The 23936-nt window shown below is 41.4% G+C and overlaps 2 protein-coding genes across 3 annotated transcripts; one reads left to right on the forward strand and one right to left on the reverse strand.

The window, feature by feature from the left end:
- Window positions 1-1310: 1310 nt before the first annotated feature.
- SUGP2 (SURP and G-patch domain containing 2) lies at window positions 1311-16160 on the reverse strand (the record flags this gene model as incomplete). 2 transcript variants are annotated; one of them, XM_082010864.1, is made up of 9 exons in its annotated part: window positions 1311-1362; window positions 7469-7605; window positions 8293-8357; window positions 9329-9849; window positions 10671-10782; window positions 10971-11479; window positions 12174-12291; window positions 13235-14881; window positions 16046-16160. In XM_082010864.1, 9 exons carry the CDS (start codon window positions 16158-16160, stop codon window positions 1311-1313), a joined length of 3276 nt encoding a protein of 1091 aa, XP_081866990.1. The 2 variants fall into 2 exon arrangements, with proteins under 2 accessions (XP_081866990.1, XP_081866989.1); XM_082010863.1 differs by lacking the exon at window positions 1311-1362 and adding an exon at window positions 4426-4546.
- Window positions 16161-17788: 1628 nt separating this feature from the next.
- ARMC6 (armadillo repeat containing 6) lies at window positions 17789-22759 on the forward strand (the record flags this gene model as incomplete). Its single annotated transcript, XM_082010949.1, has 7 exons — window positions 17789-17909; window positions 18347-18429; window positions 19145-19715; window positions 20202-20347; window positions 20916-21047; window positions 21561-21698; window positions 22547-22759. The coding sequence occupies 7 exons, from the start codon at window positions 17789-17791 to the stop codon at window positions 22757-22759; spliced, it is 1404 nt and encodes a 467-aa protein (XP_081867075.1).
- Between the last annotated feature and the right edge of the window lie 1177 nt (window positions 22760-23936).

Below are 23936 nucleotides of genomic sequence, written 5' to 3' on the forward strand. Positions count from 1 at the left end.
ACCTGCTTGTAGGATAGAAAACAATCCAAAATAACAACATTTGAATTTCTGAGTCCAGACTTTCTTTGGGCACAATACATCAGGATTAACTTTAAAGCAGAACGGAATATCAATAGAAAAAAATACTGTACATTGCTTTTGAGAAATAACATCTCAGCACAGATTAAGCGTTCACACTAAGGATGCTGTAGTGTCTTCCGAAAAAACTGGCAAAAAATAAATAGGAAAAATGTCATTGGTATTACACCAAAGAAAAGCTCTGAAGGCAAAAAAAAAAAAAAAAGAAAACATCTCTGTTAGTCCAACACAATTACTCCAAATAGTGGTGTTATTAACTGTAGTTCTCTTACTCTGTTAGGGCACATCCCCCAAAATGGGGATGTCCTCACTGCTCTCCAATGAGAGCAAATGTCCTTTCTTCTAGAACCAGGTCCTTACATATAATAAATTTTTGAAGGAAAATGAGGAAGAAAGTATAGCCAAGGCTTGAACTTGCCTCTGTAAAGCTTTTCCTAACTGTCAGTATAAAAGCAAGGGACAGGAGACCTGGCTGGTATCTTTCGCAAGTGAACACTCTCGCTTTACCTCTTGATAGAAGGTGGCTGCACAAGTGTTAAATTGCAGTTCGTTGCAATTTTCCCCCTCATATCCTGCCTAAAAAAGGAATTTTAATTTAAAGGCAACAGTAAACCACACACATACATAAAGAGAAAGTTTTGCTGTTTTAAAGTCAGTACACCAAGAAAATCAGAAAGACAACTAATTCCTGGGATACGTGAATAAAGTCTAAAACTCTTGCAGTTCTGACTGGGGCACAACGGTTTTGGCATTCATGTGGAAAGTAATACTGTTTTGGATGGATTTAACGCACTAGAAGCCACATGAAAAAGTAACTAAGAAATGATTTAGGGGGTATTCTCAACAGAGACATTTAGCAGCACAGAAACAGAGGGACCCTCCTTCCCTCATACACTGTAAAATCCTGCTTTACACTAATATAACACTGCATAATCTCAATTCCACTTGTTAGTGCCAAAAATGATGCATATCTCTTACAAATGGCCAAATTCACAAGCAAAACATTTAAACCAGAAAATTGTTTCGTTCTACATTTATTGCAGATATTAAAAGGTTAACAATGCTAACATGTTTACTTACACTAAAAAGAAATGTCAGTTATCCAATAACATAAGCATCTAATTGTTACTAGCTTAGCACTACCGCCAATTTGCACAGAACAGAAACTAGCAAATTGCTCTACAAGATTAATGGCATAAAACAACCAAAAGACAGTAGACACACCACTGAAGTTAGTTAAAATGTTCACTGAAGCTTGCAGTCTTCATGGAAGAGAGCCTGGAACTAAAATAACAGAAAAGAAGCTAGTAAACTTTAAACAAGGCAATGTATCTGCATAACAAATGTTTCACATGTACAAGTATTTAAAATTTTCAAATCAGAGCTGCCTGCAAAAGCAGGTCAAAATAAAAGGAAATTCCTTTTGCAAAAGGAGTGTAAGGTCATCTCTTGGTAAAACAAGATAAAAGTGGCAAACGGTAACCCACTTGAGAACAACACTGGAATCTCAGCACCAGTACTGCTCTGCTGATATCTTGTCCAAAATTAAAAGTTTGGCACAAGAAAGACAGACCGTACTACAGTCATCCAGGGTAGCAGATTAAGATTTTCCCAATGTTCACCTTTATTCTCAATTGAATTGTATCAGCAAGGATGGTACCATTTGCCAATCTGGATACCAGCAGTTCTCCCAGATTGGGTAAGTAGGTGTTTAGCAAATGCACCCCGAATGGTACTATGCCCAACAAACTTAGGTTAAATCAGAGCAGCGCAGAATGCTGATCTGGGTCTGAGAGCGGATTCAATCTAGTGTGAAACTACACTTTGCCTTGTGCCTTTCTGCAAATAGTGTAACATATAATGAAGAATCCTTCCAAAATGTAAATGTGAAAGAAGAGGCAAACTGGAAGTTTGCAGGAAAATAAAAATTGCGGGCAGCAACACTAGCAGCTTCACCAACGAAACTAAAAGAAAAGCTAAAGCCTTTTGAGTGGGTCTGAGAAATAAATCAGAGGCCAAAAATATTGGTTCCAGAGTGTCATTCTAAAACAGACTGTGACTGACAGATCTCCTTTTCGAAAGGCTCAAGTTTTACACTGTGTAACTTGCTCATTAGGCACAGGAAAGAAAGAGGGGCAGTGAAGAACACCCAAATAGGAACTTAACAGGTAAGCAGGCACTGCCAAATACTGTAATTTATGATCTTCTAAGTAGCCTGTGGTCCAAGACGTTTAAGGATTTTAAACATCTCCAAGTAAAGCCTATGAGAAATGTCTGGGCTATCAAATGTCCTTAATCAAGTGTGACAACCAGATAAACTTATTTGTGTTTATAGCCTTCATGCTTCAACTTCTTGTAATGTAAAGGTGAAGACACATGTGATTTTCATGGAAAAACAGAAGTACCAGCATGTTTTTCTATACCTGCCATCGTGGTTTTATTTAGTGATTATGTGCTTCCAGGCAACTAAAATTGAGTGATCTGAAAATTACACTGCAACATGATTTTGTTTCTCATGGTTTCAGAGACCCATGCAGTAAAGAAAAAAAACCAAAACAACAACCCAATTCATGAACTAGAACTTGTCGTTACAAGCAAGGAAAAGTTTGTTGCTACACAATGAAAATGAAGACACTCCCTTTCAACCAGCAGGGTTTTTAATGGAGAAAGAATATAATTTTGTTCTTTAAACAGCAGGCACAGGCAAGCTGATAACTGAGGACCACATTTTCTAACATACTTGTCAGTTCGGAACTTGAGATGCTGCCACATTGCTGTGGGGTGCTATTAGTGGTGTACCACAAGCTCTTTGCTCTACAAGAAGCATGATGCAGGATGAAAACATCAGCAAGACAGCACTCACTCCTAGCAAGCAAAACATGCGTCAGCTCACGATCGGCTCTTTAAAGAGAGCTTCAGTGAAGTAGGTGTTGGTACTATAACATTCAAGTGAAGACTTTTGACTAGTTTTAGGAAGGTAATGATGGCAAATGAGTACACTAAAAAGTAAGCAATATTAGATTCTGTCACTTTCAGTAACACAGTCACAGATCCCTTACTGCTGTGCAAGTCAGAAAAAGATGAATGTTTATTTGTGGTAATACTGCTAAATCTTTCATGTCTTCAGAGCTGCTTCACCAAGCAGTTAGGTAACGCTTTTTGTTGAAGCACAGTAGATTAATCCAGTCTTCTCTTTCAGTAAGTTCTGGAATAGTCCCTTAAAAGTACAAGCTTTTTGTCTTATTTCTTGGGATTTTTCAATAAAAGAACTTCTGCAAAGGAAATATTTAATAGAAACAGCAATGACTCTCTAAACTGATGGTCTTGTAAAACGGACGATTCATTTCCAGATGGCTTCCGAAGATCTGACTTCCACGTGTTTTCTTCAGTATTTTCTGCAGACACATGAATTGCACCTGCTCATGGCTTAAACTTCCTTGAGAAGGAAAGAAATTATTCAAGAATTTGTTGGGGAAGAGCTGCAAATTTGTGTAAAAACAAAAAGTACACTTAAAATATGTACTACTTGTTCATTACAATGAAAAATGTTAGCAGCCGAGGTTTTCAAGGAAGAGTTTAGTGTTCTTACACTCAGATGAACTCAGTTATTAATCCTACACTTAAAAGTCTAGAATCCTATACAAAATAAGCACATAGGTAAGGAGTCTTCTTGAAATTGGTGTATGGAGGAAAGGAAGCTGCTTTATGCAGACTCCAGAAGTAGATCAGAAGATTAGCCCATCAATAAAATGTAGTAAAATAAAATCTGAACTTCCTTGCAAGAAGATCTGAATTTGAGAAGATTCTTGGCTTCAGAAAGAATCAGAGCCAAACCAGGCTAGTCATATTTTTCATGTTACTTATTCCATTTTTTGGTAAGCCATCTCATCACAAAACAGGCAAACTTGGCCAAAGAGAGAGGTAAACAGGCACTTCCGAGAACAAAATTAGTTGTTTCTTCCTCAGAAGATGACATCCAAGCTGTTAGCTTGCACAATTAAATACAAGGCTAACTTTAATCTTGGAAAATGCTTTAATACATTAGTATTCAAGTCCACTACTATAGAACAAAGTGTTCTTCATACTGGCATACTTTGCCGAAGATCTTTCACACAGCAGCCTTTGCATATCCGTGCACTTTCTAGCGAGCGAGTCTCTTATGTCAAACCTAGAAAGTAAGATTGGGGTATTCAGCAGTTCAACGTAGGTCTGGATTTTCATGAAATGTTAAGAAGCCAGATATACTCATGGAAACAGTAATATTTTCTTGGTACATGAAGATTTTAAAAACCCTGGTATTTTAATGTTTGCAGGAATGCATAAACCAGACGTGTCCATTGCACATACCTATTTACTTGCTCTTTTCTGCCTGTACATTTGTATCATTCTTTGACGGAAAACATCAAATGCATCTTCTTTATTTTCTTCCCCTGCAACACCCAAGCCCTCCCCTGCAGAGGTAGCACCCCTAGGGAGTAAAATGAATAGTTAGAACACTCTGTTTCTATTACATTTGACAATGTGCAGAAGAGATCTAAACAATAGCTTCCAACATAGACAACAATTCAAGTGGAGAGTAATTCTGCTTCATTTGGGGGAGAAGGGGAGCGGAGGCTTGGTACCTGGCATACCAGATCAACTAGAAAACAATTCCCACCTCCCATTACACATGCAAACACCCACCAGAAGAAAATCCTCCTATGATATTAAGGGAGCAGTGAAGATACAGTCATCTAACAGATCAAATTCTTACATGAACTCTTGTATTAAGCACTTTATTCATGGTAGATAGGATCCTCTGTTGAAAAGATGGCAAAAATTGCCTTGTTTCTTACATTTCAAAAATTACAGAAGTTAAGAGACTTTGAGGAATCAGTAGGAAACACCACATAACTCCGGATAAAAGACAGAATTTTTACCAAGGGAACATAATGCTGCTTGCTTAAAATTTCTAGCACCCAAAGCAAGCTTAAGTCTTGTAGGACACACATCACAGACAAAACCTGGAGGTCCTGTGCTTCCAAGAAAAATGAGTCATTAACTCATCTCTCTTCATCCAAACATGCCAACAGAAGCAGAGGGGCCTGAACAATATCAAAACAACTTTCTGCCCTGGAAGTAGATAGAGACAATGACCCACAAGAATGCAGAAATACAAATAATTAAAAACCACCTCTTCCTCCAGGCTATGTGCATGGAACGTAGACATTACAAAGCTAAGATTAATGAAACTTCTGACACAGGAATGATCCTCTGTGCCAGTTTTATCCTCCAGGGCAGTTACACTGGTATTCTCTATTAAAGATTTCATTACATGAAGTAAGAAAATTTAGACTGACCCATGTACTGGAATTAGGATTGCTGTGCTATCAGGCTAAAATCTGAAAACCTTAAGAAAAATTACTCTTATCCAATTTCTGGAATAATAGGTCCACTTAAGCCAAGTAGATTGTTGTGCAATTCTAAAAGAATAGCCACAGACTCTAAAAAGCAAATTCAACTTTACAGTCCACAGTAGAAACCCTGGGTACTGTTTTTTCTTCCAAATGGTACAGAGTCTGACTTGGCAGCTGTATGATTATGTTTTAAATTACAGTTAGAAGTAAAGTCACCTAAAAGACCTCCCAAAACTTTTCTTTTTTTTCACCTTTTATAGCATGAGCTGTTTGAAGCAGTCTCTTCATTTGCTGTTTCCATTACACAATGGCTGCTTCATACTTCCAAACAGAAAGATGAGGGTTATTTTTTCTATTTACACCACAGCTTCTCTTCTAGATTACTTTCAGAATAAAAAAAAACTAATCAAAGACATGACATAACTACTCAGAGGAGCGTCCCTCCCGTAACAATTTTCTGCCTTTGAGTGTGGGTGGGTTTTTTTTAAAGCTTCTCTTGAACCGTAGAATTGGTCAGACACGTAGCTGTGAACAAGTTAGTTCTCAAGACAGGTAACAGCTCACAAGACTAACATGAAACTCCATTTAAAATTTCTGCACTGTATCAAAGCAACTAACAAAAGAAAGCAAAATGTTAAATCGCGCTGGTTTCACCCTCACTGAGATTGTTCCAAAGTATTGTCCAAAGAATGACTTTGATGGGAAAGTAAAGAGAGGTGCACACCATGAAAATAATCAATAGTATGGAGTTCTCTCTACATTACAGAAAAGGTCAAAAGTTTTTGGAAGAGGTACAGAAAGCAGTTCTTCACTACTCTTTGCAGATGTCTTTCCAAGAGTGACCTCAAGCTGGACAAACTGTATTTTCACGCATTAAAAATGCAGTTTTTAAAGATGGCTAGAAACTTTCAGAATGTGGATGGCTAACTGTCAGATCACATACAATTAAATAGCTCATGATTAGCTGCACAGTGAAACTTGTGCCAGGAGCTACCAAAACAAAAAAATTACTCATATATTTGGTCCCAACAAGTTTTGAGGTTAAGAACCAAGGTTCTAACACTGGTGAACACAAGAGAGCTACAGGCGAAGTAAGCTGCTTTCTCATTGTTCATTTGCTGCTGAATAAGGAAATACAGAAAATATAGTGATGGCCACTGGACCACAGGGAGCACTAAGGAAAAAAAACAAACAACCAGCAGTAGCTGACCAGCTAAAATCACTGATACTGTCCAAGGCATGAAGGGAATATAGAAATCCTGGAGAAAGAAGACTGTTAATGGATTAGAAAGCTTGTTATATGGGTTCAGAGAGAAATAAATCGTTTCTGCCTCCTTACTCAGTCAGGGAGTTGAAGGAGGTATTATCCATTCTCCGTGCTGGCAGCAGTGGACACTGGATACAGCAACTTTAAAAGATAAAATGAAGATTCAAAACCAAAAGTGTATTTTAAAGGAAAAAGCACACTTACCGTCTGGCAGATACACTTACCTCTTTCAGTATGCGGTGGAATGAATCACGTAATTAGAGAGAAAATAAATTTGTTGCCTAAACCTAGGAGTACTGTGTAAGACATTCCTAAAGTCTATTTATATGTTATGTACCTGGCGTGGTAGCAACGAGATCCCTCGGGCAATACTGGATGTTAAAAAAACCTAAATACATCAAACAACAAAAAACACCCCCTGAAGAACAGGGACACCCATATATCTCTAGAAAGCGTCCGCACGCTGCAGCATTCATGCTGCAGCCTTCAGTGATGTCAAAGTGGATGGCAAGAAACAGCCACCTTCCAGACCAGACTTTGCCCAGTCTGGCCAGAAGAGCGTGTGAAGTCTCCACGCTCAATTTTGCTGAGGCCAGAGGCCAATGTCAAGAAGGAAACAGAACAGCGAACTGGCCACATCTAGGTGGGTTAGATAAACATAGTTACTATCAGAATCCCAGCTTTTTCCAGAGATGGGAAATTTCTGTAGCGTGTTCCCATTACATACACTTTTACAGGCTCTCTGATTCCTTTTCCTCGTGTACCAAGGCCATGTCCTTCTTGCCAGCCCATCTTCTGAAGCATCTGGAAACCCACATTCCTGTTTGTCAGTTTCTTGTGTGAAAATTCTAAATCTTTTGGTTTCTGTGGAGAGGAAAAAACAGAAAGCCAAATGCGTTTTTGTTACACAGGGAGATGGTGTGTTAAAAATCCCTCAACACCGTCCCCACATAAACTAAGTGTTTTTGAATTTCTGGATCTACAGAAGTATCTTCCAAGCAGCACTAGCTAAACTAGATAGAAAAACACTATCAAGGAGTAAATATCTGCCTTGCCAGTTTAAAAAAAAAAAAAAAAAAAAAAAAAGGTTCCAGGTTCTCAAACTGCTTAATTACATTATTAAAATAGCAAAGAATATACTTTCATATTTTAAAAAGTAGTTATGCTTTTTAATAACAAATACTGAATGATCTGATGACTGAATCCTTACTACAAATACAGAAGCAGTCAAATCACATTTCACCATTTTGGAAAACTGCAACATATTTTTCAGACAGCAATGCACTGATTTTTAATTATTTTTTTTAAACGGAAGAAAAGATTAACACACAGCTGTTCAACAGTGGTCTAATAATAAAATTTTTAATTTTTACACAGGTAGTTAAAAGAGAGCAGGAGGCAAGGCTCTCCTCAGTTTTAGTCCAATCTTTTTCAGGATCAGGCTTTTCAGTTTTTAATTCGATTTTATGACAATGACACATTTTCAGAGACTGTCTCTTGTGGAGACAGCTGGTTCTCAGAATGCAATGGCAAATGAGACGAGTTCTTTACCTTCTTCTTCTTTGTAACTGGGCAACCACGAGGCCTATCATAAGCAATTCTGACAGGTTCATGCACTGCAAATCAAATCAATGACAAAATTCAGCTGTAAAGAAAACCAATTTTAATACAGAACTCCAAAAGTGCATTGCAACTGGGACTCTAATTCAATGCCTTGGCCTAAACTCAGAACCCTCACAGAAGATCAGAATAACAAAAACACACAAAAACCAAAACAAAACAAAAATCAAACCAAACAAACCCCCCCACACACACACACAAAAAGAGAGTATTCCCCCCCCACACCACAAAAAAAGGTAATTATTATATGTATGTATTTAGTTTTGGACATATCATGCCGGCAATACACTGATGGATGATATACTATAAGGACTTTAGATCTTTCAACTCCCTGAGCTTCTGTAATACTCTGATAGAAAATTCAAACTGGTCTTAAATGAGGTTATTATACATCATTTTCATACCACAAATGGCAACATTTACCAATACAAATCATTATGCAAAGAAAAGACATTTGTTATAGTAGCTGCAGAGCACATATATATCAGTTTTAAGCTACTTATCGCTCAATTCTTAGAATATCATGACCCACCCCTACTGTGGCCATATTGACAAAATTTGACAGGCCAATACAAAGTCTAAATATATTTAGTCAAACACTCAAAACATGTTCAGTGCTATACTTAGGTCTGTTAAGCCTTCTGTACATCGATAGAATAAACCTCACAAAAACTACTGCTGTGAGTTTTCTAAGCAGCAGAGAGAGAATAACCTTCACATATACTTAGAGAATATCTGAGGCATGATGTTTGATGCAAACTTCACCATTGCACTGTAATACAAAAACTGTTACACAATTTATTTAGATTCTCCTTTGTCGGGTGAAGGAACCTTTAAAGTGAACATTGTATTCATTTTTATATTAAAGAAATGTAATTCTTTTAGCCATTAACAATCAGTAACAAAGTACATAAAAGTCAGGAATTTTGTACTGATACTTACAAAATATCTTTTAAGTAACACTCACCTTTTGGTTCTTCTATGAGGCAAATCCTTTTAGAAGCAGGAATCATACCAACTTTCAGAGACTTGCTGCTGATTCGTTTGCGAGGAAATAGGGTACCAGGAGCGGGAGTTGATGCCTGTGTCGACAGATTTGGTATAGCACCATCAGATGATGCGGCTAGCTGCATTTCACCTGTTGAAAATTCCTCTCCTGTTTTGGAAATCATCTCTTCAGCTATGTTTTCCACACTTCTACCTGCTGACATGTTATCCTCTTCTCCCTCCTCTGCTTGCTCCATTTCCATTTCTTCCAAAGGCTGAGAGATATCCTCCTCAAACTCAGCTTCCTCCTCATTATCTTCTTCCTCTTCTTCTTCATCCTCCTCCTCCTCTTCTGAAATATCCAAATTTCTCTCTTCAGGTTTAGCACCTTCCCCAGCTTCAGTTGTTTCTGACACAGCACTGAAGTTAATAGATGGACACAACTCATAGACTTTCATTCGGTAAAATTTGAAAGCAGAACTGTTTCGATCCTGTAGAAACCTGAGCAAAAATTACAGTGAAAATAGTATCAGAAAAAACTTTTCTTTAGCTAGCATGAAGCAAGACATTAGAAATAAATATCTTATTAATTTTTTAATGGTCATTCCAGGTGTGTTTTTGTAGAACTGTATGATTTCTATTCTTACTACATGTTGTTGGGGAATCGTTCTCAATTCTTACAGACTGCTTTTTATCAGCACTTCTCAAACTGTCCTGTAAAGAATTCAGTACAATTATCTTCATTATATAGATGGAGAAGCTAAGACAAGATGCTAGCTCTGGATGACCCAGAAGGCAAAGAGCAGACCCCAGAAGAGAATTTAGGTCTTCCAAATTTCAGTCATGTGGTCTACGTGGAAATAGGCGTATTGATTCTGAGAGACAGAAGAGATAACAGGGCTCCATTTTTGTTGGCACAGTATGACTATAAGAGAAAATCCTGTGCTAATTGCTAGAGCACTTAGGCCATTGTAATCAAAGCCTCACTTAAAAAAATAACAAGATTGAAAATACTTTGGCAGAACACTGCTTCAAGATGCAAGCCAATTACTTAAGATATAAAAGAAAAATACATATATCAGTGCATGTATGCATTTGGGAGAAGTGTTTTTCTTTCTTAGGTATTTCATATATTCACCATTAATGGAGGTGCTGAGCAGGACAACAAGGAGTATTGCTCAAAATCCTCTGTTCCTAAACACATTGAATAAAAGCATACATCTCAACAAATAATAAAAGGAAATATCTCTTTAGTATTGTTTAGACATATTTTGATTTTTCTTATTGGTCCAGTTACACAGATAAACGTGTAGGTTACTCACCAAAGATCTGGGTTATCTGCACTGTTGTCTATGCTGAACTGCTCAATTTCTGGTCCTACCTGAGCAACAAACTTGGCAAGCTTCTCAGCAGTTTCCATTGTTTTAGCATCCACTGCAAGAAACAGAATGCTTGTTATCTATAGCTTCATGCAAAATCTGCATCACTGGAAGGTCAGTACAGTTGAGAACTATCTACTTTAGCAAAATAAATGATTTTTAGAATTTCCAGCAGAACATTCTATGCAATTCTTTTCTCACATAATTTACAACTTAAAAATCTAATCTTGAATTTTCACTTACCATCAGGAAACTGAGAGGACAATGGTGGGAAAAGTTCAGGTGGTGCTAATAAGTCTTCAGAATCTGCCCTTTCTTCTGCTGGCAGAGAGACTTCTGAACCGGCGGCACATCGTGAGGATGAGGTGGTATCGAGGGAAGAATTCTTCTCAGACAGGCTGGTTTCTGATACAGGAGGCTTTGACTGGACTGAACCTTGAAGATGCTTGTCTTGGTGCTTCAGCACTGTACCGGCTGAAAGCACAGTCTGTGTCCCTATGGTTGTTCTCCTCACCTTCCTTCCTCGAATACCATGTTGTGTGATAATTCCAAGCCTTTTTCTTTTAAATAGCCTTCTCTTAATACTTGCAACTTTCCTGGCATACAACATGGCCCTGACTGATTCTGTTGCAGATTCTTCTAGTGTTCTGCCCTCACCACCCGCTTCCTTTCCAGATGATGTCCGCCTTTGCATCTCTGATAACTTCAGTCTGTAATACTTGTATTCTAGACTATCTTCATCAGACAAGAACCTAAATAAAACCATATAAATACAATGAAAGCCTAAGCTAAAAGCACAACTAATCTCAAATTCTCAGACCAGAAAGTCAGTAGCAATCAATGCTTTCTTCCAGGGGTTGCTACATTAACATTAGCCTGCGCAGGTTTTTCTCAGAATAACGGCCAACTCTGCTTCTAAAGCGGTAAGTTATTTGCCAAGCATATAAATGATGGACAGTTTTGACATATAAATCATTTGGCTAGTAATTAATCAGCTATGCTGCAATTCACACATGAAGTGATACTGTCATATTAAAAGACCATTACACTTGGAAGTGTCTCAAGCTTTCCATTTCCAACATAATTCACAGAACTCTAGACCCCTAAGTCTGTTACCTTACTGTGTGTTTATATTAACTACATTTGCTTACTATTTTCATCTTGTAAATATAAATTGCTTTTAACATCTTGTATTTGGATTGACGTACAGTCATTATTGACAGACCAAAAGGAATGCGATCTACTAGACAAAACAGAAGCAACAGGACAATTTCCGGGGATACCAAGAAGTATAATTAGCTGAGGAAACATTTTCAAAAAGTCTGATTAAATACACAACAGGCTTTGATCTTACACCCATTGAATGAAATAATGAATTTAATTAAATATATTCCAAATATCTTCAGCGGAGAGTAGTATCACAACATACTGTTCAAACACACCTACCAATATTCAGGACAGTTCTTCTGAGCATTTCTGTCTTTGGCAGACAAGGTTCCTGAAACAATGCTATTCACTAGCTGTTCAATTGTCTCTACAACTTTCTTATCAGCTCGCTGTGGGGCTGTAGGAAGAGATAAAATGCAGTCATTGTATTACTTTCATCAACAGAGTATCAATATATTGTCTTTGTTATTCTGACATTTGCAATTTTCCAACATATTAATACAAAAAAGGCTGCACTTAATACTGGAGTAAATTAAGGAAACCTCAGAAGCTTTCTGAGTGTTTTCTCAACTCAACTTAGATTCTAAAACAGTTTATTATGAGAAGCACTGTGGTTTAAGAAACTTCTCTTTTGCCTTCCTGGGCAAGTTAAGCCATCCTTTAAAAGGCAATTACTTATTGTACCAAAAGGATTTTGTGCACAATAGCTATATTTGAACAGCACTCTGAAGGGGCAAGTTCCAAATTACTAGCCACTCTGTCAGTGCTGCAAGATCTCCCTGTGAAAGCATTTGAAGTTAAATTAGGAAAAACGAGATGAGTATAGTAACGAGTAAGAGTGCTTTACAGAGGATGAACTAGATGGCCTAATACAGTAGAGGAGATAATATTCCTATAGATGGTAGTATACAAACAACTTCAAAGAAATACGCCTGCATCTGATAAAAGCAGTAGTGGTAACATCTCCAACTTTGCTTATATGCAAATACTTACTCTGTGATGTAGCCAGTTACAGCTGTGGTCCTGGCCTCCCTACCTCGGAGTTGTGCAGCTGGAGGGTAGGCAGCTGAAGCAGCCAAGCGCACAAGGTGAAAATCCTAGATTTAAAGTATAAGCATGTGCAGGAGAGGGGAGGAAGGAGAGATGCTTTCATCCACAAAGCTGAAAGCAATTGCTACAACAGATAGTATTTACTACCTGCCTCAGCTCTGCTAGGGGTTTACATGGAAGTCCCAGAGTTAGGCACTCCTGACCTAATGAAGCCACAAAAATTAAGATAAAATGCTAGCGACAAATAAAGACATTATATACTGCAAAGTATCTTACAACAGTTCACTCACTTTTAACTTTTGTGTCAGGAGAGGGTTTTTTAAGCTGTACTGTGGACTCTGGTTCAGTTTTTTTCATCTGAATTGGATATCCACTTTTCTCCAACCAAGCCTTCAAGTTTTCAATGTACTCTCTTCCGAACAACGTTGAATCATCGAAGTTTGGGAAGAGTGTTGGTGCTGGAGCCATTTCCTGAAGCCCTACAGCTTCAAGTATTTTCTCTTGCCTAAAAACAGATGCTAGCGCGAAGGTCTGACCCAGAAGGGCTAAAGATTTACGACAAAGAGAAACAGTGGTCTCAAAAGCACTTGCCATTTCTCTTGGATTACCAAAACCACTTGTCTTAATGCTTAATTCGTAAGCATTGCAGGCCATAAGCAGCGGCGTAACACCTTTCAGGAGGCGGTCTTGTAGCCTCATTATGTATTTATCAAAAGGTTTTATTATTTCAAAGAAGCAGTTCTTTGTTTTCACAGCACCCTTGTCCAACAGCATATTTAAAAACTCATTGTCCACTTTGGGAGTTTTCAGAGCAGCGTGTTGTAAACTCTTGATAGTAAAGAAACAATAATCTCTGTGTTCTGGCTTTAAAGAACATTTGAACGAAGCAAGCATTTTTGCACAGGTTTCTGTCTCTAGTTCAAAGAGAGCTCCAAAGAGCCGGGAAAATTCTGCATCGTTTTTTATTGCATGAAACCCAGCCCATTTTATAATTTCTATTCCAAACGTTGAAAAAATGTCTGATTTGTCCACAAGGTCAAAATTGAGATTTCTGAAAACGTGCGCAGGCTTTGGGAGCCTGAGAATAGGTCTCTGGGTTGCTATAGCTGGCCTCTGATTAGGTCGTGGAAGCAACTTTTGGTTAGGGCGCTGAACTGTTACGGGCCTCTGGTTAGGTCGTTCAGCAGTTTCTGGCATTTGATCAGGTTGCATAGCTGGCTTCTGATCAGGGCCTGGTTGCAGTTTTTTAGTGTTCCATTTCTTTAGGGGAGTCTTGATATCTGCTTTGAATACTTTAGTTTTAATAGCACCTCTTGTAATACGCTTTCCTCGCAGAGCTCTTCCCCGGCCAATGTTGCCCCTCCGTATTGGGGGTCGGAACTCGCTGTCAGATTGAATTCCAAAGTCCACATCATACTCCTGATTTTCCATGTTGCCATATTCATCTTCCATGAGTCCCGGTGATCTAAAATCACCTAAAATATCTGAAGAACTAAAATCAGTTTCATGTGGTCCAGTGGATTCCCAAGAGTCAGGAGGGCCATAGTCCTGGTTATGAGAAGCCAGGCCGCCATACTCCCGATCATGGGAAGCTGGGTGTCCATATTCCCGGTCATGAGAAGCCGGGCGCCCATACTCCCGATCATGAGATGCTGGGCGCCCATACTCCCGGTCATGCGAAGCTGGACGCCCATACTCCCGGTCATGAGATGCCGGGCGGCCAAATTCCCGGTCACGAGATGCCGGGCGGCCAAACTGTTCATGGTAATAGTTATCTTTCCTTATGAGAGGACTAGCAGATCTATAAGAAGGTCCTGGATAGTCATCTCTAGGGTCTTCACTCCAGTCATCATGTGGATGGTGCTGGGTGTTGTCATATCTTCCATCATCATGAAAACTGTCTTCGTATCTTGGTCTTGGCACTGGCCTTGAATGAGCTGTAATGATAAAAACATAAAAACACCAATATACTGCAAGTAGTATTACGAAAAAAATTTAATAAACACATTTAGACACTTACAAGAATCAACACATCAGAACTTCTGAAGAACAGCACACGTATCTAACTTTAGGACATTCTCATTTGCTTTCTTACATACATTGAAAAAGTCATAATAAGCAAAAAGCAACAAATGATTTAACAATGCCTAAACACACATGACCAAACAATTTATTAAAAATTTTATTCTCACTAAAGCTGAAACACAAGTTCTGCTATAAACCCCATTTTTTACTCACTCACAACTTTCTCAGTCTAGGAAGATGCTAATGTTATGCTCCTAATGCTTCTGCTTGGATTTCTCAGATGTAAAAATATCAAATCCATGCACTTTCTGTTTCCACACTGAATGCCAGAGTTCCAGAATTGAAAAGCATATTTTCTTCAAACTCATACAAAATTATATAAGATAACATTACAGTCAGAAATACTAGAATTTCCTGCAAAGCATCCAAGAATCCCTGTTCCCTGATTCCAGTAGTTATATTCAGAAAGTAAAGAATACTTGAACAAATTAAGGATTTAAAATAAAGTATTTGTTTGGAGTTTATACAACTTTAAGAAAACAGAAGAGATCTAATTTTAAAGCTCTCAATTTCCTAGGAACGTAATCCAAGTTATTTTCCTAGACATTTTATGTATCAAATTTAAAATATAAAAGAATTCGCAGATCATGTTTTGTATACGTTAATGAGATTAATGTCCTGCTTTTATTTTCTTCTCCAAAAATAACACAAAATACAAAGACCCAAAGGCTTCAAATGCACTCCTACATTTATTTAACTTATCAGACATCAACAGAACTGCATCCTGCAGCAATGTCTCTGGAGACCTCCCTGAAATTGGACCCACTCTCTGATGCAGCCTGAACAGAATTCCTTTGTTTGAAATTCGGGGGTTTTGCCTGGAATTTGCATTCCACATTGAAATAGTGTCAGTCATACCAAGCTATTAGCCTCTTAAATAAAAATGGATGTGGAAAAACACCAGCATAAATCCACGTTTTAGGCAAATATACGTAAATGGAAGGCAAGAAATCTAACATAGCTGCTAGCAGAATAGTCGGTATGACCCACGGCACGTCATGCCCGGGTTTCATTACCTTTAAAATGATGGATTGTGTCCTCTAGAGCATCACTCCGGTCCATGCGATACCTTTTAACTTTGTCCTGCACTACAGCATCAAACGTCTCCCGTGTGATCCGCCGAGAGGCCATTTTTATCCTGTAGCAAAACAGCACAATGCCGTCCCTGACCGGGGCACGGACGCTGAGGAAGGTCCTCCCGCTGCCGAGCCGCTAACGCTGCCGGCACCTTCCCGGCGCCCCGAGCCCCCCCGCTGGGCTCGGCCCGGGCGGATTCCCGTAAGCACGACGTGGGGGTGCGGGCAGCTCCCTCCCCCGGTTCCCTGCGCGGGCCGGCCTAGGCTGGGGTGAAACGCAGCGTGAGGGGGAGCCGCGGCCGTCGGCGCCTCCCGCCCTCCCACCCCTCACCGGACGACCCCCGGCTGCTTGCTGCCCACCGACCCGCACTGCCACACGCGCAGGCACCGGGAGGAGGAGACGCCCCCGCCCCGCCCCGCGGCCCGCCCCCGCCGGGAGCCGGCCCTGCCCTCACCGAGGCGGTGCCCCCCCGCCCCGGTCCCGCAGCCTCCCCGCCACACGGGAATCTCCCAGCAGCCCCCGCGAGACGCTGCTCGCCCCCACCACTCCGCCGCCGCGCCTGCGCAGTGCGGGTCCTGCCCCGACGCACGCGCAGTCTCCTCATCCCCTTCAGGCGGGTGGTTTCTGGGCAGCGCTGCGTTGGCGCGGGCCGGTACCAACGGTGAGGGCGTGGCCCCGGGTCGGACGGCGCGGTAAGCAGAAGGGGAGCGGGCGGGAGCGGCCCGCAGCCTCCCGCTCTGTCGGCGGGGCCCTGAGGCACCCGCTGCCTTGCAGGCCCGCCAAGCAGCTTCCCGCATACTGCGCATGTGCAGAAGGCAGCTGGACCACATGTGTGTGGCGAAGCAGCACGTTACGGGGAAAACGCATGCGCACTCGGGCATCCCGGGTTCTTTTTCGCCCCGCGTTTTTTCTTGTGAGGGGGTTTGGCGTGACTTTTTGCATTGGCGCATGCGCACTGAGAGGGCTGAGCTAGCGGAGGGCGGGGTCGCAGCCAGTTGTGCCCACTGGCTGTGTACGGCGGCCGAGTAGTGCCGGTGCTCTCAGCCCGCTGGTCTTTGTCAGGCGGGAGGAGCCCGTCAGGGAGCGGCGCTGCGGGCGGCGAGGGACGGAGGTGGGTCGTGAAGAGAACCGAGGCCCGTTGTGTGCCCGGGAGCTCCCCCAGTACCTGGGCTCCTCTCCGGGCCAGGCGTCGCCGAAAGACGGAGGGGCTTGGCCAGCTGGGCCTGCGAAGGGGGATGCGGGGATGAACCGGGCCCCGCTGTGGGAGCAGGGACAGAGGCAGGCCGAGGGGTTCTGGTCTGCGTTAGCCTTTGAGCGTGTGGGGTCTTGGGGCTGTGTGTGTCCAGGCAGGCTGCCCACCACGCCCCTCCAGCAGGCAAGGTGCAGTGAGAGCCATGCCACGGTAACACACCCACCTGCACCAGAGCAGCAGCGGCTTCCCAGTCCAAATCCTGGGCCTCTGAAATTCCTCCTTATTTCTTTTAATTGTTATGTTTCTGACCGTTTAAAAAAAAATCAGCCCTTTAACCATATATTTTTGGTTTTGAGTTCTGTACTTTTGTTTTGGAAAACAGCAAGTCACTTCCTTTGTTTCTGATTAACCTTAGAAGGTTTTGCACCAAAACTAATTGTGAACTGTCTTAATGACAGGACAAGGAGGCAGTTTATCCCATTTGAGTAAAATGGGATCAAAACAGATTGCACAGGAAACATTTGATGATGCAGTGCAAGAAAACATTACAGAATTTGAAATGGATCCAGAAGAGGCTGTGAGAGAAGCTGTGCAGCAGTTTGAGTCCCAAGGTATCGTGAATACATCTGCTTTTGCAGCTCAGATTATTATAGACTGAGGTTTTACATATCTGAAAGTTTGAGAGCCTGCATGCAAAGATTGATTGTCCAGTGTTAAAGCCTTTGTGAAGTGGAACATAGACACTATGAATGCTAGCCTAGTTTTGTGGAGTAATTATGACTGAAAAACTGCTTTGAGTGAAACTGCAGGCTGCAATTTGGTCAATGAAACTAAACTTTTTTTTTCCCTAGTTGACATTTAGCTAGAATTGATGCTTTGTTCCAGGACGTATTTGACCATTATAGTTAGAACTTTAGCAACATTTCAGCATCGTTATGCATTGATCCACACTTTACAATAAGTTTGTCTTTGTTCACTGTGGTTAATTTGAAAAATTTTACCCAGGCTCCTGTAATAATGTTAATCTTGGTTTTGTTTTTCCTTTTAGGTGTTGACCTAAGCAATATTGTGAAAGCTGTGCGGCAGTCTGCCTCTGAAAATGGTCAAAAGCAAAAGCATGAAATTTTGCTGGTAAGAGCACAAATATGTTGTCTTCTAAGGACATATTATATAATAGTTTAAGCAATAGACTAAGAATAGTGAGACATACCTTCTACTTCTGTCCCTGTTCCATTTCTTTGTAAGCTCTTCAACAAGGAATTAATCCCATCTATTCTGCAAAGTAGGAATAATATAAAAGTTCAAAGAGCTAGCTTGTGCTTTTCAGTGGAAGTATCTGTGTAAGTGCAAAATGCCAGCACTTCCTGCCTAGGAAATGCAGAGACTGCGTTTCATAACTTAGAAGGAGATTCTTCTGTTGTCAGGTAAAATCGAACCACAGAAGAACTTTAATGAAAGAAATACAAGTAACCCAAATGGTAGTTGTTGTCTGGCACTTCTGAGGGCAGATGAAAAGATTGAATACAGTCCCTCACCAGCATGAATATAAAAACATTCATGCGCACCATTGACCCCCGTGAAATGTGCTAGCTGGACCCAGTTTACCCACTACTGGTCAGACTGGTGTGACAGTGATGGCAGAAGTACAGAGAAGCCCCCATTCCTCCAAGTGTTCTGTGCATGAAGACAAAATGCTGCTCTTTACGACAGCCATTTCTTAGATATGTCAAACTAATTATAAATTTAAAAGACAACTATTCTAAATAAACAAGTCTGACTGACTATAAAGAACCGTTCTTGTTCCTTCACAGTTTGGATTGCCAGGTAACTCTTTTGTCTTCTTTAGACTTTAGATTCCCTTGGGAGAGCTGTGGCTGACTCCGATCTTGCTGAGATGGCCGAACAGCTAGTGGTCTTCACTGATCAGTGCAAAGAACAGCTGGCTTTCCGCTACCTGGCTGGGCAGAATGGTGCCTATTCTGTGGTGTTCTCTGCCTGCCAGTTGGCGGCAGGAGACAGAAATTTAATGCTGAAAGCCTTTTATACTCTCTCTGCCATCTTGGATGGGCAGCCAGACCTGCTTGACTCTGCTGGCCAGGATCTACTGCTACAAACTCTGAAAGAATATAGGGAAGATGCAGAAATTATGCTGGCTGGGATCCGATGCATTCGGCATGCCTGTCTGAAACACGAGCAGAATCGTCAGGACTTTGTGAAAGGTGGGGTTCTCCCACTTCTGACGGGAGCTATAGTCCAGCATGGAGACAGTGCTGATGTTGTCCGAACGGCCTCCTCAGCGCTCAGGATCATGACGTTTGATGATGACATCCGTGTGCCCTTTGGTCATGCTCATGATCATGCCAAAATGATTGTGTTGGAAAATGATGGGTTAAGAGTCCTTATTGAAGCTGCAAAAGGTAAAATTAAGTCTGACAGTTGATCCTAATCTTGAATCGTCTGTGCTTTCCTATCTCAAAACTGTGCTTTGTTGTAACTTGAAGCTCCCCAGAGATGATTCAGATTTGCCACTAAAAAGATGTTTAATTCTTTTGATGCAGTCTGCCCTGAGAGAGAAAAATAATGTGACTGCTCCAGAGGCTATCAGCAGCACCAAGGTGGCAGTTATCAGAGCTCTTGGTCAGTCTCTCTAAGAAGTATTTTACAGCTCAGTGCAGATATACAGGCATGTTATCCCTGCTGAGGTGCTGCATTCTTGGCAAGAAAAGATATTCTGTCTCTGTCTAGATACAGAGTGAACAGGATGTCATCTGTGCTGGTCTTATATGTAGAGTGAAATACACTGTTTCCTGTTTCTTTTTTTAAATGAAGCAAAGTAAAACACCTTGATTCTGCAGCATCCTTCCTTGCTTGTAGTTACTGCATTCATCATCTCTCCTCTGCAGCATTCACAGATAACTCCAGTGTTCTCAGTGAACTGTGTGCCACCCTTTCTCGCCTCTCTGTCAGGAATGAATTCTGTCAAGAAATTGTGGACCTTGGAGGCTTAAATTTTATGGTGACTCTCCTGGCTGACTGCATTGACCATCCGGTGAGCGATATAAAGTGTACTTGGGAGTGGAGATAACGTGGCAGGGCGTGCTTTTCATTTTAAGGTCCTGGCTGTGAATGGGCCTTAGTCTATGCATTAAGTGCAGTTAGGGTTGAAACCCTACCATTGGTGCCTGTTTATGGCCTTATATACAGAACTAGGTTACAGATGCTCTGTCAGGTAAGAATTCTGAGCCCCTTGTTCATGGTTACTTCCTCTGATCTGCACGAGCAGAAATCTGCGTGCTCCCAGACAAGCTGAGCTTCTCTTTTTTTTCCACCGTTCTAGCTAGAAGAGATTCAAGAGGATTTAGATGCTTGAGTCCCACAGGACTGATGTTTGATTCTTTAAACTTCTTTGAAAACCTCAGCCAAACAAACAAGATTCCTTATTACTCTGTCTAGCAAGAAAGTATGCCCGAGATGCGAGTGACTGAGAATTGTTGCTCTTCATAACTGGGGATGGCAACTTTTTAAATGGAGTTGCTGGGGGACATTCCAGTTGTGTTTCGAAAGTCTGTAAAACTCTTCCTGCAGCTTTCTAAGCTGTTCTTTCTTGATGAACGCAGGACGTGGTGAAGCAGGTGCTGAGCGCCATCCGAGCGGTTGCGGGTAATGACGACGTGAAAGATGCCATCGTGAATGCTGGAGGAACAGACCTCATTGTGCTTGCTATAAGCCATCACCTTGGCAACCCTCAGGTAGGCACCGAAGTGGTTGATAAAGTCCCACTAGGGCTGGGAATGGAGGTCAAGTTTGGGCTGCATAATGTAGCAGCGTAACTTTTCTTGTGTAGGGGAACAACACACAGCGTTGCTCTAACTTGTGATAAGCAGCTTATACTGCGAGCGGGTGCGTTCTAAGTACAGTTGTTAAATGACTGCAACTGAGCGATGTATTAAACCTTTAACATCCAGTTGTTGTAGAGTGGTTAAGTGCAGGCTTTGGCAAATATTTCTGTAAATGTAAAGGTATGTCCACTTTACTATATTAGGTTTTTTTTCTTGTTCTGGAATCAGATGGATACTGGATACAATGTTTTACACCTCTGGGGTGTAAAACTTTATTTACATGCCACAGGAGTAGGATGTATCAGTGGAAGAAACTTTAAAAATAAAATGAATAAAAATTGCCAAAAAGGAAACAAATTCCAAACACTTTTCCTTAAAGCAACATTTTCAGCCCATGAGTATCTCTTGCCCTTTGTCATGCAGATCTGTGAGCAAGGTTGTGCAGCCTTGTGCATGTTGGCTTTGCGTAAACCTGAGAACTGTAATGTCATCATGGAAGGTGGAGGGGCGTTGGCAGCTCTTCAGGCTATGAAAGCACACCCACGAGAAGTGGCTGTACAGGTATTTGCCTTAGAACACTTGATTATTTAATGAGGATTGGTGTTGGCTGTGTTCACTGTTTCATTGGGATTTTGTCCTTTACTTGACAAATACCAGAAGGTTCTGAGTGTGTTGGGAATGCAGCATCTAAATGCAGGACTCCATACATCTGTCACTCTGATGTGGTCAGAGCAAAATTTAGTTTGGGTTTCAGATCCATCCAGGACCAAGCGACTGTGGAATGCCATGCTTCTCTTCCAGGCATTACTTTTCCTCAAAAGAGTAGGATGAGCATAGGCTCTTTCAGACCCAACCTGTTCAATGTCTGATAGGAGACATTGCCATTTATTCTTGAGAGTTGAATAAAACATCTACGTGGCAAGAAGTTAGCCTCTGGTTTCTCATGCAAGTCTCAGTAGGTTCTGTGTCCACTTTTGTGCTTTCCACAGTACTACAGTAGCATAGAAAATATTTTCTGAAAGAGTAGTTTAAGCTAAGTGCCAGGGAAGGTGCCTGGAACAGCATACAAGGGGGTGGAAAGGTGGGCCTGCTGTAATTGGAGAATTCTGTCTTAGTATTATTTAAAGAAGTACTTGGTATTGCCTGGCTTGTGTTTGAGATTTGCTGGTGGTGTGACAGAGGCAGGAAGGTTTTTTTATAAACTTCTGTGAAATAGCAGGCATACTTTTTGTCCATACATTTTATTCTTCCAGGAAATAGTTTTGCTGCTGTCTACAGCATCTCACATTTGGAGGCCCGGCAAAGATTCTTTAGTTGGAGCCAGATCTGCTTTGTGTGTGCCAGCATCCTACATGGATGGTATTTCCCTACAAAATATGCTAATATCTCTCATTTACCTTTTTCCTCAGAAACAGGCTTGCATGCTGATCCGCAACCTGGTCTCCCGGAGCCGGGACTTTTCTCAGCCCATCTTAGAGATGGGAGCTGAGAACTTGATAACAGAAGCTCGTGCAACGCACAAGGACTGCGATGATGTGGCCAAAGCTGCACTGAGGGATCTTGGCTGCAAAGTGGAGCTCCGAGAGCTGTGGACAGGTCAGAAGGGAAGCCTAGCTCAGTGAATCATCACTCTGCTGAGCAGTGGAGCTTCAAGATACCTATGAAGTTAAAGTGGGGAAACAAAGCGGCATGGATTAATTTGCAGTTACATTGGACTGGAATATCTGAAGCAAATGCCTGGCTTGTGAGGCTGCGGTGAACTTTTTATTGGGAGCTACAGCTGAAATGGCTTTATGCATTCACAGGCTGCAAATCAACTCTGTGTAGTAATCATTCCCTGAATCATCTAATGCCTGAAGATGATCTGCTCCCCTGTGTTGTTATGTTACTTCTGTACAGAACAGGGCAATTCCCACATGCTCTGCTCTATGCAGTAAGAGCAAAAGTGGATCTTTTCTGGTAGGAGTTTGGTATGTACCGTGGCAGCTGGTTCTGATTTGTTCTGCTGCTCTCTGCTGATGGAGGCTAGCAGCCTGATCTGGTAATGGGATGGATGAGGAGGAATCCCATCATTTGTGAATGTGTTCTGTCCTGTTGTACTGTTCTACTAACTGTTACTTTACTGCTGACCATATTCTGTGTTGCTTCTTTGTTTTGGATTTTCAGGCAACGTAACATTTTAAACAAAAGCAGAGTAAGAATTTTGGATAGTATGGCCCAAAGCAACATGCATTGATGTTGCCATTTGCATCCAGGAGGAAAGTACATGTTTTTCTTCAGTGAGATGAGCAAGTTGGGGACTGGTAGTGAGGATGGTAGGTTCAAAGCAGGGACAAACTGGCAGTGGTACTACGCAGCAGGAAGACAGCCCTGTGGAGCCCAAGCTTTGGTTATCTCTTAGCAGGGCTGTGCTTGCCTGAATCCAAGAGTGCTGTAATTGTAACGCAGAGGCCATGTGCCTCTGAAGACAGCTGTGGACCTGGGGGCAAAACAGAGGAGGTGAAACATCCAGAAAGTCTCAGCTAAAAGCTTCTGTGGGCCTCTATTTCTTGCTGGGCTGTGTTATAGCCCGGCTCTGCTGCTGAACCTTCCTCCAGTGCTGCTACTGCTGTACTTGAGTGGATATGTTCTAATGTGATATTCTCTGTAGAAATGCTGACCCTATAAAACATAAAAATGTTCAAGGGTGGTTAGCTCTATGGAGCCTTTTTGAGGCAGGAAACGAAAGGTGGTGGAGATGCCCCTGTGATGAGTTTGTAAGTAAAGCCTCCTGCAGCCCTGCGCTATCTGCCAGCAGAT

The sequence above is a fragment of the Phaethon aethereus genome (assembly GCF_964289735.1).
Source record: "Phaethon aethereus genome assembly, chromosome: 26".
NCBI classification, from domain to species: domain Eukaryota; kingdom Metazoa; phylum Chordata; class Aves; order Phaethontiformes; family Phaethontidae; genus Phaethon; species Phaethon aethereus.